Raw genomic sequence first — 15,688 nt, forward strand, 5'->3', positions numbered from 1 at the left:
TTCTAGATCAGGGATGGGGAAACAATCTAACAGTCAAATTTCTTCTATCTCTTAGAACAAGTATCAAAAAGCTTAGCTATATTTGTGCCCTGTGATTTTAAAAATGCAACAAAACAATAAGGATGTATCTTCTTTGTATCTATATTTCTCTGTGACTGAGTTCCCTTTTATTATGTGTATCTCTTTTCCTTTCTATGTTGCTCATTTTGCCTACCTTTTTCTCTTCCTACACCTATTAATTTCCCTTCTATATATCCCTCCTTCCTCTGTTTCTCTCTACTGGTTATATTTAAGACAGAAAATATTTTAAAATGATTTGTTGTTTTAACTGAAAAACTCCATATTTTTCATGATATGCAAAACCCTTTATATTTGTCTCATTCTAAAAGAAAAGAAATCTAAATAAATTTTCTGACAGGGGCTCTCAATTAAAAAAATACAAACCAAAAACACAACTTTCCCCACATCTGTTCTAGATGTTAATCACATCATTAAGAGATTTTGGTATAAATAAAAATCTAGTCAATATTAGATTCATTTAAATTTTTAAAATGAACTAAGATTAAATGGCATCTTATACTTATTTGCATTATAATTTTCAATCTTTAAAAGTAGCACCAACAACCAAGTAACTTATTTTCATAAAGTTGTAGTACTTTACAATTTACAAAGCAGTTTCTCTCTCCCTGCGTTGGTAGGAAGAGTTTCCTCACCCAACAGTTTCATATACCAATGAAATCACAGGTCTAGTCAGTCCCTAAAGCTTTCCTTAAAATTACCCTGAGAGGCAGTCTTCTGAAGAAGAAATCAAAGCTATCACAAGTCATTATTAAAAAATGGTCTAAATCACTAATAATTAGAGAAATGAAAATTTAAATAATTCAGAGTTATCACCTCACATCTATCAAATTGCTTAACATGACAGAAAAGGAAAATGACAAATGTTGGAGGGGGATGTGGAAAAATAAGGACACTAATGAACTATTAATTGTTCTATCTAACCATTCTGGAGAACAATTTGAAACTATACCCAAAGGGCTGTAAAACTGTACACCCTTTGATTTAGCAATACCATTACTAGGTCTGTATTTCATGGAGATCAAAGGAAAAGGACCTATTTGTATGAAAATATTTATAGCAGAGCAGCTCTTTGTGTGGTAGTAAAGAATGGGAAACTGAGGGGCATGGCTGGGGAATTAACTGGGGAATGGCTGAATAAGTTGTGGTATACAATCGTGATGGAATGCTATTGTGCTGTAAGAAATGATGAAGGGGATGGCTTCAGAAAAACCTGGGAAGACTTATATGAGCTGATGCAAGCCAAAGTGGGCATTGTACACAATAACAGCCATATTATAACAATAATCAACTGTGAAAGACTTAGCTACCCTACAACTATTCCAAAGGACTCATGATGGAAAAGGCTATCCATCTCCAGAGAGACAGAACTCTTGAATGCAGACTGAAGCATATTTTTTCACTTTATTATTTTTAATAATATGGCTAATGCATAAAGGTTTTGTATGACTTCATATGTACATGGATATCATATATCTTGCCTTTTCAATGGGTGAGAGAGGGGATAGAGAGTGGGAGAAAATTTGGAACTAAAACTAAAAACTATTTAAAAAAAATAAAGTTAATTACCCTGTGAGGCAAATGATAAATGATGCCAGAAGGAACCTCAGGCCCAAAATGGTTAGCTGATTTGCCAGAGCCATTGCAAGTGACTACCTATGTTGGGAATATAATGTGGATCTCTCAACTGACCTCACACTCTTTCTATTCAACAAGGGATTCCAACAGTTGAGTATGGGTGGATGTATGTGAATCATACAATACAAAGAAATTGCTAAAGGTGAAAGGGTACAGAAATAGAACAGCAATAGAACAGGAATGACCAAGAAACCAAAGCGACAACAGCAAAGGGCTGGAATTATTGAAGTGGAACTCAGTGAACCTATTAGCAAAAGACTTTTAGTCCAGAGAACTCTATATCCATAGGCACCTCCATAAGTGCCAGACTCTCTGGGCTGCTGGATGAAAGAACAAGAAAGCTGTAGAATTATACCTGTCTTTCCCAAGCGGGCTTGCTGCTGGGTTTTCTCCTTCTTTTCTGCTAGGAAGCAATGGTTGGTCTTCCTTGTGTTCTGGTTTTTAGACCGTCCTTTGAGATTCCTTGACTCCTGAATCCAGATATGCTTGAGAGCCTGGTCAGGAGTCATTCGAAGTGCAGGGTCCCATCTACAAGCCAGCAAAACCCCAAAAAGAATTAGTTATTTTCACTGGATTTTTTTTTACTACAATTTTAAAAAAAAAAGTCTACATAAAAATTCTTCTAATTTAAAACAACTTCAAAATCAAAGGTATCATTATAAAATAGAGATAACTATATCTGTTGGACTATAAGGCCACTATGAATATAAACCATTCTCATGAGTCAATGTGTAAACATGAATATGTACTGAAAAATATCACAGAATCATATAAAATCCAGGTCTTCTATAAATCATATGTTTGTGAGGATGGAAGGAAAGTGGAGTCTAGATTTGGACCAAATGTGATAATAGCATCTAGTTATATAAACCAAATATTTATGAAATCTTTTAAGAAAAAATGGATCCCAGTTGTGTGGGGTTCTTAAAGGTTCTTCTATATGTTATTTAAAAGAAATAGTAAAGAATATCTCTACCCATGAGAGACTATACAATCCATCTAAAAGATTTCATCCATTAAGCACAGAGAAGATTAGATTAAATTCTTGCATCATAACTCTGTATCTTGAGAAACAACACATAATAATATATAGAAATGATCAATCAGTTTTACTGTTTCTCCAAAAGCTGTGTACACAAAGACTATCTCTTTTGTGAACCCTCTAAAAAAACCCAAACTGAAAAGTTTTGAGAGAGTAAATTAATAAGCAATGTCTTGGGGAAGAGTGGGCCGTAGGGAGCGGGGAGTGTGTGTATGCTCGTCCTTCATTGCCGAAGAAGACCATGCCACCAGAGAAATAATGACAGCTTGCATTTGACTTTATTTTGAGTGAGGGAGGGCTGTGCAGGTCACCAGCCTCACTTCTCCTCCAGAGTCATCTGAATCCAGTGACCAGATATTCATCAGGATGACTGGAGATGACCCAGGATGAGGCAATTGGGGTTAAGTGACTTGCCCAAGGTCACACAGTTAGTGAGTGTCAAGTGTCTGAGGTGAGATTTGAACTCAGGTTCTCCTGACTCCTGCATTGGTGCTCTATCCACTGTACCACCTAGCTGCCCTGGAGGGGGCAGTGTTGGCACTAGGATTAGATCCAATATCTGTTGTGATTCAGTTGTTTCAGTCATATCTGAATCTTTGTGGCTTTCTTGACAAAGATCCTTGAATGATTTGCCATTTCATTCTCCAGCTCATTTTTATAGATGAGGAAAGTGAAGCAAAAAGGGTTAAGTGACTTGCCCAGGGTCACACACACAGTAAGTATCTGAGGCCAGATTTGAACTCAGGTCTTCCACACTCTAGGCCCGATGCTCTAGTTGCTGCCCCTACATCCAATAACAAGACCTTAATTTCATTCAGTCCCTTTTTTCATTTCTTTGTCGTATTCTATAAAAATTATATTGCATACACCAAGTGATTCTAATCAAATCAACTCTACTGAATGTTCTAAAAGCTATTAAAGCTTAAAACTGCACTACAATTTTGGCAAACCCTGAAGTATAATTTGACCCAAGCATGGAGTCAATTCACTGAGCTGCACTCCAAACTCAATGATAACTGATAAGATTTCTTGAGTAGAGTAAGTTTTCTATACTAAGTTTATTAGTAATTCAGTAATTGTGTATAGTAATGCATCACTTATCTGGATTTGTAAAAGAATTAGAAATTACCAATGTGAATTTTCTAGATAGTTGAAATTTGCCCCTTTTGTTAAAAATTTTCAATTTTATCAACTTAACCAAAGGCAGTATACATTTCCCCCCAACCTCCTTTAAGAGATTATAGTGAATATCATTTAATCTCTGATTAATGGTTCAAACTCATCCTTATAAATCTTTATCAGTTACTGTAGTGTGACTACAATGCAGGAATGCCTTCAGAGGCTAACTGGCCAGGCTCCCAGACTACTATCATATATATTTTTAAATAAAATACTAAATTTTATCATAAATTATACTATTAAAAATATATCGTATTACAAAGGAAACCAACTGTGTTGAAATATATATCAAAATAAAAAAAAAAAACAAGTTCAGATCCCAGATTAAGAGAGACAACTCTTGAATCATCCCTTAAACAACTTCCACTTTGATATTTCTTATGTTTGGTCTAGAAAACCAGGTTTAAAGGTTTGTTGTTAAAATAATTAAATTAAGAGTAAATAGGCTAGGACTAAGGTTGATATAAATAAGTTGCATGAATTTTAGGGAATGGATTTCATAACATTTTTGTGATTGTCTATTTCTAAATTCTCAACTCTTTGATTTTAGAGTTCTTAGAAGATCTCTAGAGATCTTCAAGAGTTACCTTAGTTACTCTAATTGCCATCTAACCTAGAGGCTCCTTGGAACTCATCTAATCCAACCCTCTCATATTACAGATGAGGAAACTGAGGCTCAGAGGTGACATCATTTGATCGTAGAGGTTGTCAGACCCCCAGGTAAGATTTCAGCAAGCTCAATATAGCTTCCCCAAGAGGAAAGTAGGAAGCAAGGCTACCTCTTTATTCTAGACTTAGGGAAGATAAGCTATATAGATAGGGAAACCACATAATTTTTTGTCTAGTTCATGATTGAGCTAGTAAGAGATCCCAGATATTCAAGTCACAGTTCAATAATTAAATGAACCTACCAGCATGAGGGATGGCACGAAAATCACATGATATAATAGAAAATTAAGAGAGGCAGAGTGGTATTGTGGATAGAGAGCTGACTTTTGAGCTAGGAAGATCTGATGGATTCTGACACATACGAGCTATGTGACTAAGCAAGTCTAACATTGTAGTTACCAGGTAAGTTTGCTTATTTCTTTCCACAAAGGGAATTCAACCCAATAAAGGTAAAGGTCCAGAAGAAAAGAAAAAGTGAAGTAGACTCTGAGTCAGGTGAGCTGAAGTTTAAATCCCATCTACAATATCAACTAGTTGTGTGATCGTAGACCAGTCACTTAATTTTACTGAACTTCATGTTCCTCTTCTGTAAGACAGGGATAATAATACTTTTTCAACCTTCACAAGGTTATTTTAAGGAAAGCACTTTGTAAGGTTCAAATCATTAAAAAATGTGATGGGTGGCTACAGCAGCTACTGCTGTTCCCTTCTGAATCTGTTTTTGTGTCTCAGTGAAAATAAGGCAAGGAAATTTGTCATTTCACTATGCCTGGTGAACTAGGCAGATCTTCATTTCTAAGATTCAGAATAAGAGACTTGATTCTTGCCATATACAAACAATTATAATGGTCTTTGCATTAGCTATGAAGCATCAAATCCATGAGTCAATTCTTACCCTGGAAAACACATGGGGGTAAGGAAGAAAGGAAGCAGTGAAATTAACAAAGCAACCTAAAACTCTGTTGCCCCTCGTGAGCAGGCTAATGTCTATTGGCAAACTTCATTTTAAATTCTAGTCATCTGATTGAAGCAGAAGGGACTTTAAGAACTTGATTTGAACTCCACTGTTATGGAAAATTAGAAGGAGATATATATATATTTCCTAGCCCCCACTTTGCCCAACTATGAAGTAGGGCAATGATAATAAAAGTAATGGGGAAGAGCTGAGAGAAAGACGCCCTGACGAAACTCACATCAAGCACTTTTTCAGAAAGTCCAGGAAGCTGGTATCGTAGGTTTTCAGCACCATGGTGAGATCCTTGGAGTCTGGATATCTTTTTTTCCCCCTGTTGTTGGTTATATTTTTAGGAAAACCTTTGGAATCTTTAGAGATACAACATTCATTTTTAGTTTCAGGTACAAATATTCCTCACAATTAAAACATTCTCCCAAATGCTCTCCCAACTGAGTACCTGATCCTCTGTAGCAGGTCAGAGACTTAGTCAATTTAGCTCCACCCATTAGAACTGATTACTCAACTAATTCTAGGAAATCCCACCTCTGCCTCCCTGCTACCTACGTCCAGTGCAGGCACCTGAATTTGTAGGCCAGTATTTAAGTACACGTACACACACACACACACACACACACACACACACACACACACACACACACACACACACACACACACACACACACACACACACTTTAAAGTGGATCATCTACTAGGTACTTTTAATTTTGAATAACAACTTTTTAATGACAACAAACTTCTGAGCCTCCCTTTCATCGGCACTACCCCCTCCTCTCCCTCCAGGAGATGCTATGTGTTCAAGGAATGCACTCCAAGCTTAATACTTAATCAAGACATGATTTTGAAGATAACTTGGATTATCCATGACACAGCTTCTAATTATCAACACAGATAATTGAGTTAATGATATATACAAGTCATGAATGTAAAATAATGTGATCATTTATTAAAAAAACATATATCAGAATTCTTTTCACCTGCTAAGTACTTAATGAACACTGGAGTTTAATTGAAATGTGGAGTGGTTTAATGGAAATAGTGTTAGTTTTGGTGTCAGACAGGCTGAGTTAAAATCTTAGTTCTACCCTTTAGTACTTATGTGATCTTACTAGAGTTACAACTAATGATTCTGCCACAATACATGGCAGAAGCAGCAAAGACTTATGGGATAAGGTGAGGAGACCTTGGGACATTAGGCCTTAAGGGTGAAGGCCAGGCCATTAACAGGGGTGACATGAGAACAGGACAGACTGAGGAGGAACTCACCTGTTGTGTGGCTACTAGGTGTGTTGGGATGAGGGGGAGAAGGCAGCATGATATCCAGTTGTTTCCTATTTTAGTTGATTATTCTTACCAACAAGTTGCTACTTGCTAAAAAAGAACACATGCTATCCCCTAAATTTTGGTACTCTGGAGCTAAGCCCTATTGTCCCACGCTAGTTAGAGTGCTAAGACTTTGGACATGTCACATCCTCTCTAGCCATAGTTTCCTCATTTATATGATGAAGGTGCTGGACTGATGACTTCTAATTATGGTGTGATGAAAAGTGCATTGGATTCATATTCAGAAAATGTTGGATTGAATCCTGGCTATGTTACATACTACCTATGTAACCTTGGGGAAGTCACCTTCCAACAAGTTTCCTCAAAGATCTCATCTAAGATGAAAATCATATAGGTGTATATACATATAGTATGTCATATATGTATATGTATGTGTATGTGGATATACATATACATGTATATATGATTTACACACATTAAAATGGATCTATGATCTCATCAATTCAGGAGTTACCTCCCAGTAATGCAGATCACAGCCCAACTATGACCCCCCATTCTGAGCACCTCTTATTTTTGTCCTCCAAAAAGTTTACCACCAGGGCTCCCCCTGAGTTCTGGAGGTTTTCTTTACTTTCTCCTGACAAAGTGAGAGTACCACTGAAATATTTTGGCTGCCTATCTACTATAATTCATTCTTGACATATGACTAGGAGGACATTTGCTCTTTCATTCATATATGTGTATGTAAATACTATGTGTCTGTATGTGAAACATGTGTAGGTTTGTATGAATACACATGTGGGAGGTTAGAGACTGATTTCATGGATGTTAACATTGCTTAGAACAATCTGGAATTCTCTTTAAGGAAAGCCACTCAAAGACTAGTATATGGCTCATATTCAGATACTGAAAGTACTTCGGACAATCCTCTACCACCATCCTCAATTTCATTATTGCTGATGATGATCCCTCTAACAATTTGGCCAAAATGTGAAAAGTTTTCTTTGCCCTTCTCAATTCCTACAACTAGGAGTGTGTTGATAAATGTTTAACAATGAGAATCTGAAAGAAAAATTACACATGACACATCTTTAAGCTTAATTCTCATTTTCTCCATCACTTTCTTAAGTCTAAATAATCAACAAAACAGTAAATCATACCCTTATTTGTAGCATTTACCGATTTCCAAGGTATAAATGTTCACACTTGGAAAATTTAACAATCAACTCTTGAGAGCCCCAAATGAGCTGCGTCCAGTACACCCTTGTCTTCAATCTCCTACTCCATCCCACTTTATCCATACACCAGCATGATCACACCTTTGACCTAACCACCTCTTAGAGTTGCACCATCTATAAAACAAGAAATTTTGAAATTTCATTCTCCAACCACAACTAGTTCCAAAAGAACCTAGGGCAAAAACACTCCCTGCCCCTTAACTTAACAGTTTCTTGATAGTTGGGTATATGTCCTCCTGGATGGAGAACCCATGAAGACTAAGGAGGTTAAATACACTCGCTGGCTTGTGGAAAAGAATATACACTGAACTAAAGTGAACTCTGAGGTAAAGGTGGCAGCTGGATGATTGTCCTTCATGTTCAGAAACTATAAAGAGGAGAGCTGGCTATTCCATAGCTAGTAGATATCCCCAACGTAGAAAGGATAAAAAGCAGTACAATTCAACATTGTGGTCTTCAGTTTTATCAAAATGATAATGAAATACTACTGGTGACCTCGTTAGCTCCTAATTATCATCTTTATCTAGTGAACTAGATATACATATACATAAACTACATATCATCTTTAGGTATAAACAGTCATTCAACATCTCTCCCAACTTCATATTACTTATAATTTGATAATGAGGTGCTTAGACTTTCAGAGTTCTCATCTCTCTCCTGGTCTCCAAACCTGTATCACTAACTGCCTACTAGACATCTTCAAGTAAACATACCAGAGGCATCTCAAACTCATTCTATCTAAACAAACCTAATTTTTCTTCCCCAAAAATTTGTTCTTTATACAAACCTCTCTATTTCTATTGAAAGTCCTACCACCTTCCCAGTCACCTAGGTACATAATTTCAGTTATCCTTGACTCTTTCCTCTTCTTTACACCACATAACCAAATACTGTGGCTTCTTCTTCTACCACATCTATTAAGATCTGTTCTCATTTCTGCACTCACAAATTGGGACTAAGATCAGGACAGACAGACAGATAAGTAGATAGATAGATAGATAGATAGATAGATAGATAGATAGATAGATAGATAGATAGATAGATAGATAGATAGATAGACAGACAAATAGATAGATAGATAGGTGGATGGATGAATGGATGGATAGATGGATAGATAGATGGATAGATACATAAGGAAACTCAGACCCAGAGAATCACAGGTTCCAAGTTTGACATAAAATAGCTGACATTTGAACCCACATCCTCTAATCCCAAAGCCAACCCCCTTTCCATTGACCTCTGCTGCAGGCTTATCTCTCATGCTTAGAAGGCACTCTCTTATCACCAGCACCTCTTAGAATCCTGTATTTTACTTCAAAAATCACCTCATGTGCCACTTCTGAGAGCGTCTTTCCTGAACCTCCTAGCTGTTATTATTCTCTTTCATCAAATTATGTACATACTGATCTTTTTGCATGCTGTATCTACAGTAAAAGAGCACCTAAGTGGTACAGTGGATAGAATGCCAAGCCTTCATGACTTCAAATCTGGCCTCAGACACTAACTAGCTGTGTGACCCTAGACAAGTCACTTAAGGCTGCCTGCTTCAGTTTCCTCATCTATAAAATGAGCTGAAGAAGGAAATGGCAAACCACTCCAGTATCTTTGCCAAGAAAATCTCAGATGGAGTCATGAAGAGTTGGACACAACTGAAGCAAATAAATAAAATCTCCAGGAGAATGGAAGTTTCTTGAGGTCAGACACTTTTTTTTTCATTTATTTTTTTATTCCTAGAACCTAGCACAATACCTTGCACATAATAGATATCTATGAATACCCATTTTATTGGATTGTAATTACTAGTCTCTTCTCTATGGGCATCTCTTCCCTTCATATTCTAACAAATATTTAGCTAATCTCAGTCCCCTCTGGTTTTTTATGCTTCTTAACTGAGGGTTTTGGTTCCTGGATTTAATTTTTAAGCTGAATTTGTCTTTTCGGCATAGATTCACAGAATTTGGTGCTAGAAGGTGCCTTAAATTCCAACCTCATCATTTTATAGATGAGAAAACTGGGGCCCAAATTGCCTAAGGAAAGTAACTGGTAATCCTCAAAGTGCTACATTTATATAAAAAGTGAGTGGTTTGCCCAGGGTCACACAGGGACTAAAATAGCAGAGATGGAATTAAAACCTTTATTACTTAAATCCATATTCAGTCATATTTTCACTATACCATACTGGCCTTTCAATTTCACACTTGAAGCAACATCTCTTTGTTGAGTTCTTATGTCCTCAGATAAGTGGTGTGGACCTCATACCACCACTACCACATCATCTGCCCAGGGTCACAGGATTTAGAACCAGAACAGACCATAGAAAGTGTCAAATCCAAACCTTTGATTTTACAGTGAAGAAACTGAGGCTCTGGGTGGTGAAACTGTTTGCCTGAGACCACATACACAAATAGCAGAATGTATCAGAACTGTGTCTAGAGGTTGAAAGTGGCCCAGGCTAAGGTTAGTTCTTGGACTGAAGGCAAACCAGGCTGACCCTTTCCAGATTCCTTCCAGCATGAAACTATTTCTGAATGCTTCTGGCATTAAAAGATTTTCTGTATAGGAAGGTGTGGTTTTAATCCTTTAAGAATCTAGTCCCAAGGTCTTCTACCTTTCCTACATGAGAGACTACTTTTAATTTTCCTTTAATCTTTTGGACTGTTGAGTGAAAATACTACCCAGGTAGTTCTTTAAGTACAAACTGCTCACATGGTACAGTAGGAGTAGCTACGGGTGCCCGTCCCTCTGTATTAATGTTCCCTGAAAATCACACTGCTTCAAAACACATTCCCTTGATTCACACCTTTTGAATCTCTCATAATGGCTCACATAGTGGTGTGTGTATGTGTGTGTGTACATATATATGTATGTGTGTATATGTATATGCATATGTGTACATATATATACATGTGTATATGTGTGTGTGTGTGTACACACACACACACATATTTGGTCCAGATCTGTGATTTCCCAAGACTCCCTCAATCAATGGCACTGCTCTGCAACTTATAATTTTAAAATTGCCTCATACATAGCAGGGTCGTATAGAGGAGGGATGGCTACAGCAATTAATTTCAATATTCTTTACATAAAATCTCATCCTCTGTTTGATCTTTTTCTCCCAGTTGCAGGGGCTCGCTCAAGTTCATCCCTGAATATGTCCTGGACTTCCCTACCTACATTTTCCATAGCTCCATCTACATGGTAACCACAAAGTGAACTGGTCCCACTTTCTCTCTGACTTGAATCATTCCAGAAGAAAATCTTCAATCTGGACTTCTTGTTTAGGGCAGGAATCTAAAGGATCAGCTAAGTGTTACTAGAATTAGAACATATTCTAATAAGACTGTGAGTTCAAAGGCTGAGACTATATCTTATTTATCTTGGTATCCTTGGTATCTTGGTATCTCCCTCAATGGCTTACATGGTAGATTACACATTTTCTTTGATGCACACCTGCAATTTACTAAGATTTCCTCAACCAATGAAGATTTTCTGCAATTTGTAGTCTTAATGTTGCCTTATACATAGCAGGCAACCAACAAATTTCTTTTGAATGAATAGAAAGCTTCCTGAAGGTCCTTTATATCTTAACATTCCCTTTAGATACCCTGAAATGCAGAGTGAGCATAGCTACTTACCAAAGAATGTCTGCCTCCTGGAGGCGGTCTGAATTAAGTAGAGTGGTGGTAGACCCAGTACCTTCAACAGACAATACAAAGGAATTCATTTACCCTTACTACGGTTACCAAGAATAAAAATCAAGAACTCAAGAATCAGCACTTACCATATTGTTTTGAAGAAATGCTAAGAAAGTTGCATGGAGATGGAGCAACTTAAAGGGTCATTTACCTGCATGTTCTTATATGACTTGAGTGTACTTGGGTTCCTCAATCTGACATTCTCCATTGCCAAAGATGTCAGGAGAGACTTAATGATTCAAATACCCTCAAGGAGTGACAACTAGACTATCTCTTATATCAGGATTTTTGGGGTTGATGGGTCAACTCCAGGGCCAATAAAGCTTTAGAATGAACTTAATTTCTCAGTCCAAGTCCCATCCTGACCCATCTCCTCAAGATCTTGAGCAGAAGTGAATGGCCTAAGCCCTTCATACCAGGACAGAAGCTGGTCTATATCTGCTTAGTCTGGGCTTGGCTTTGTTCTGGGGATGGTAAACCCCACCCCCTGGTTCTCATGCCTCACCTCCATAATGCAGGCCAGCTGCTCTACTTCATTCTCCCCAGCAAAAAGTGGGTAACCAGTGTACAGCTCTGCCAGAATGCAGCCCAAGCTCCACATGTCAATGGCGGTGTCATAGGGATGGCCCAGAATCACCTCCGGGGAACGATAGAAACGACTCTGGATGTAAGTGTACACTACAGAGGAAAAGACAGGAGTCTACTTGTGTGACTACCCTTTATCTTTCCCCACACCCTCCTTCAAGAAATCTTCCCTAGTACAGTTGGTAGACTAATCTTTAGTTGGAAGACTAATCTTGGTCTCCAAAGGCTCTGTTAGTCAATTCAGGTACATCTGTTCTAGAGAGGCATTGGAAATTCATTAAGCTTAAAGAAAAAGAGAAAGGGGAAGAAAGGGAGAAAAAGAGGAGACAGGAGGAACAGGAAAAAGATAAGATGAAAGAAATGAAAGAGGAAGAGGAAGATGGCCATAGAATCATGGATTTAGAACCAGAAGGGAATATAGAGGTCATCCATTCCAAACCCCCTCACTTTTAGGCAGGATAGAGTAGAATAGCACAGGATAAGCAGGTATGGATAAGTTGAAATTTATATTGCAGACATCTTTAAATTATCCTCTACCTCCCCCGCAAAAAACCCCATCCCTCATCTGACCTTTCTTATTATAGCCAAAGGCACCATCATCCTTCTATTCAACCAGGTTGACAACCTCATTGTCTCATCTTCAACTCTTCCCTCTTGCTTATCTCACATATCTAATCAGTTTAGTTGCCTTGCTTCTACCTTCTCACCATCTCTCACATCTGTCTCCTTCTCTCTAGTCATACAGTCACCACCCTAGTGGTGGCCTATCACCTTTCTCCTGGACTATTGCAGTAGCCTCCTAATTGGTTATCCTGCCTAAGTCTTTCCTCAGCCAAGCTATCTTCCACAAAGTTGATAAAGTGATTTTCTACTCTCCTCCCCAATAAAATTCAATGGCTCCCTACTGACTCTAGTTTCAAATATTATTTCCTATTTATCTCACCTTTTTAAAATGTCTATTTCTTGCCCAAGTTGTACAATATGCTTAATTACTAGTACATTTTATGTATTATGAATAAATCTATACATATTGGAGCAAGATGTTTAAAATACTTTACTGATATAGTATACCAGAGGTATTAAACTCAAACAGAGATAATTTCTGTGGGTCACATATTACTTTAGAAAACCACAAATTAACATTAACCATGTTGCAATGTATTTTTTTATTTTGTTAAACATTTCCTGATTACATTTTAATCTGGTATCAGTAGCACTCAGGAGCTTTTTGGACTGTTTGTCACTACAGCCCTGAGTTTGATACATCTGGAAAACACAATCAAAAATGTTCAGACACCTCTGGCTAAGGGCACAAAGACTTGAAGTCTTCCTACAATCAAGGAGCCACAGTTTGCCTCAAATAGAGACCACCTGGAGCTACATTCCAAAACAGCAAGGTCCTTGATTCTAACATAAAGCCTGTAAAAAATTCATTTCGCAAATTTTCTATTGATTTAGTTTTGCCAAAAGAGTATCCCACAGCAATCTCCTTCCCATTCTCTTGGGTCTCCAATACTAGTTACCCTATTTCAGTCTCATCTGTCTAAAACTCAAGTAATGTGTCCATTAATATCTGTTCCTAAACCCTCACCCTTACTTCTCCCAGTTCTGCTCCAAAACTTATTTCATTCATTGCATACAGACCATCTTGCTATGTCTTATGAAGTCCCACCATGTTTATTATCTTTAGATCAAGTCAGAGTATGCACCTCTCCAAATTCTCTATTCATTGTTACTAGTTTCTCACATTGGAGTCCATAGATCATAAAAGATCTAAACTCTGTACTTTTAAATACTTGAAAATTGCTATTATGTCCCCCTCCAAGTCTTCTCCATCCTACACATCCCCAATTCCTTTGGTTGAATGTGATATAGCATGTTCTTGAAATTCTTCACCATGTTGGTCTCCTCTAGACATTCTCCATATTACTTACCAATGCCCTTCCTAAAATGAGGTGCTCAGATGGCTATAATACCATGAATTTGCCTATAGTGGGTTGTCACTTCCGTAATCTATCACTCATGAGAAGGCAGTATAGCCTGCAGAGAGGCAGAATGGGTACAGGATAGAGGGCTAGAGTTGGAGTGCAAAAGACTTGGGTTCAAGCCCCACCTCAGATACTTAATAGCTGTGGGACTATGGGTAGTTTGACATTATCATTCTCAGCCTCGTTTGTAAAATGGGGATAATAATAACTGTAGTATTTACCTCACAGTTGGGAGGCTGAAATGAAATAATGTATAAAAAAACACTTTATAAGTCTTAATTATTAGTAGCACCATATATTATGACTTTTAAAAAGTACTCTAAGACTGGATTAGCTTTTTAGGTGCCATATTGCTGTGATAACTATCAACAAGAATTCCACTAAAACCCCCAGGTATTTTTTAGATGAATGACTCTTTAGCCATACATCCCTTATCTTGTAGTTGCAAAATTCATTTTTTGAACCCACGTGTAAGACTTTGTATTTATCTCTATTAAATTTTACTTCATTAGATTTGGTCCAACATTCTTGCCTATCAAGATTATTTTGGATCCTGATTGTCATTCAACATTCCTCCCAGCTCTGTATTCCCTATAATTTGGCAAACATGTTGTATGTGCATTATTCAAGCCATTGATTAAAAAAAAAATGTTAACACAGCATTGAACACATATCCTTTGGGCACTCCATTTGAGACCTCCTTCCAAGTCAAAAGCTGATATTTACCCTAGGTGACTCTTCCGAGTCCAACAACTCAATCATACCTAAACTCATCTATTGTCTAACTAAGTATCTATTGTACTATTGTCTAACCATACCTCTCCGTATTTTACATAGGAATAGCAAAAGAATCTCTGTCAAATGCTTTGCCAAAATGCAGGTAAACTATACCTTACAGTAGTCCTGTGATCTACCAGCCTAGTAGTCCTGTTAAAAAAGGAAATATGATTAGTCTGGTATGACCTATTCATAATGAAGCCTGACTCTTTATCATCAGTGCTTCCCTTTTTTTTAAAGACACGTATTTTATCAGTGCCATTTGTTTTTACATCATCATCATTTCCCAAATGCGCAAATTGAACCATCCTCCTTTGTGACAAAGAAAAGCATCTGATACAAAATCCTTATTTAATAATGCATACAACATTCCTTCATAATAGTTTCCCAGGTCTCTGTTAGGACCAGATGGTAGGATTCTTTATATATTCTCAAGGATTTTCATTAGTTTTTTCCGTTACTCAGAGTTCAAGCCATCTTTTCATTTACATCACTATAGTCATGGTGTTACGGCAAGGGAGAGGGAGAAGCTGGCC

The 15,688-nt window shown here is 37.4% G+C and overlaps 1 protein-coding gene across 6 annotated transcripts in view; it reads right to left on the minus strand.

Moving 5' to 3' along the window:
* Window positions 1–15,688, minus strand: part of DYRK4 (dual specificity tyrosine phosphorylation regulated kinase 4) — an 81,661-nt gene that overhangs the window by 556 nt on the left and 65,417 nt on the right. For all 6 annotated transcript variants that reach the window (XM_072653973.1, XM_072653970.1, XM_072653974.1 and 3 more), the window contains 4 exons: window positions 12,308–12,480; window positions 11,743–11,803; window positions 5,800–5,929; window positions 2,072–2,244 (listed from right to left, as the gene is read on the minus strand). In XM_072653973.1, the coding sequence (XP_072510074.1) occupies window positions 2,072–2,244; window positions 5,800–5,929; window positions 11,743–11,803; window positions 12,308–12,480 (537 nt within the window). The remainder of the gene's footprint in view (window positions 1–2,071; window positions 2,245–5,799; window positions 5,930–11,742; window positions 11,804–12,307; window positions 12,481–15,688) is intronic.

This window comes from Notamacropus eugenii, chromosome 3, assembly GCF_028372415.1.
Source record: "Notamacropus eugenii isolate mMacEug1 chromosome 3, mMacEug1.pri_v2, whole genome shotgun sequence".
In the NCBI taxonomy this organism is placed as follows: Eukaryota; Metazoa; Chordata; class Mammalia; order Diprotodontia; family Macropodidae; genus Notamacropus; species Notamacropus eugenii.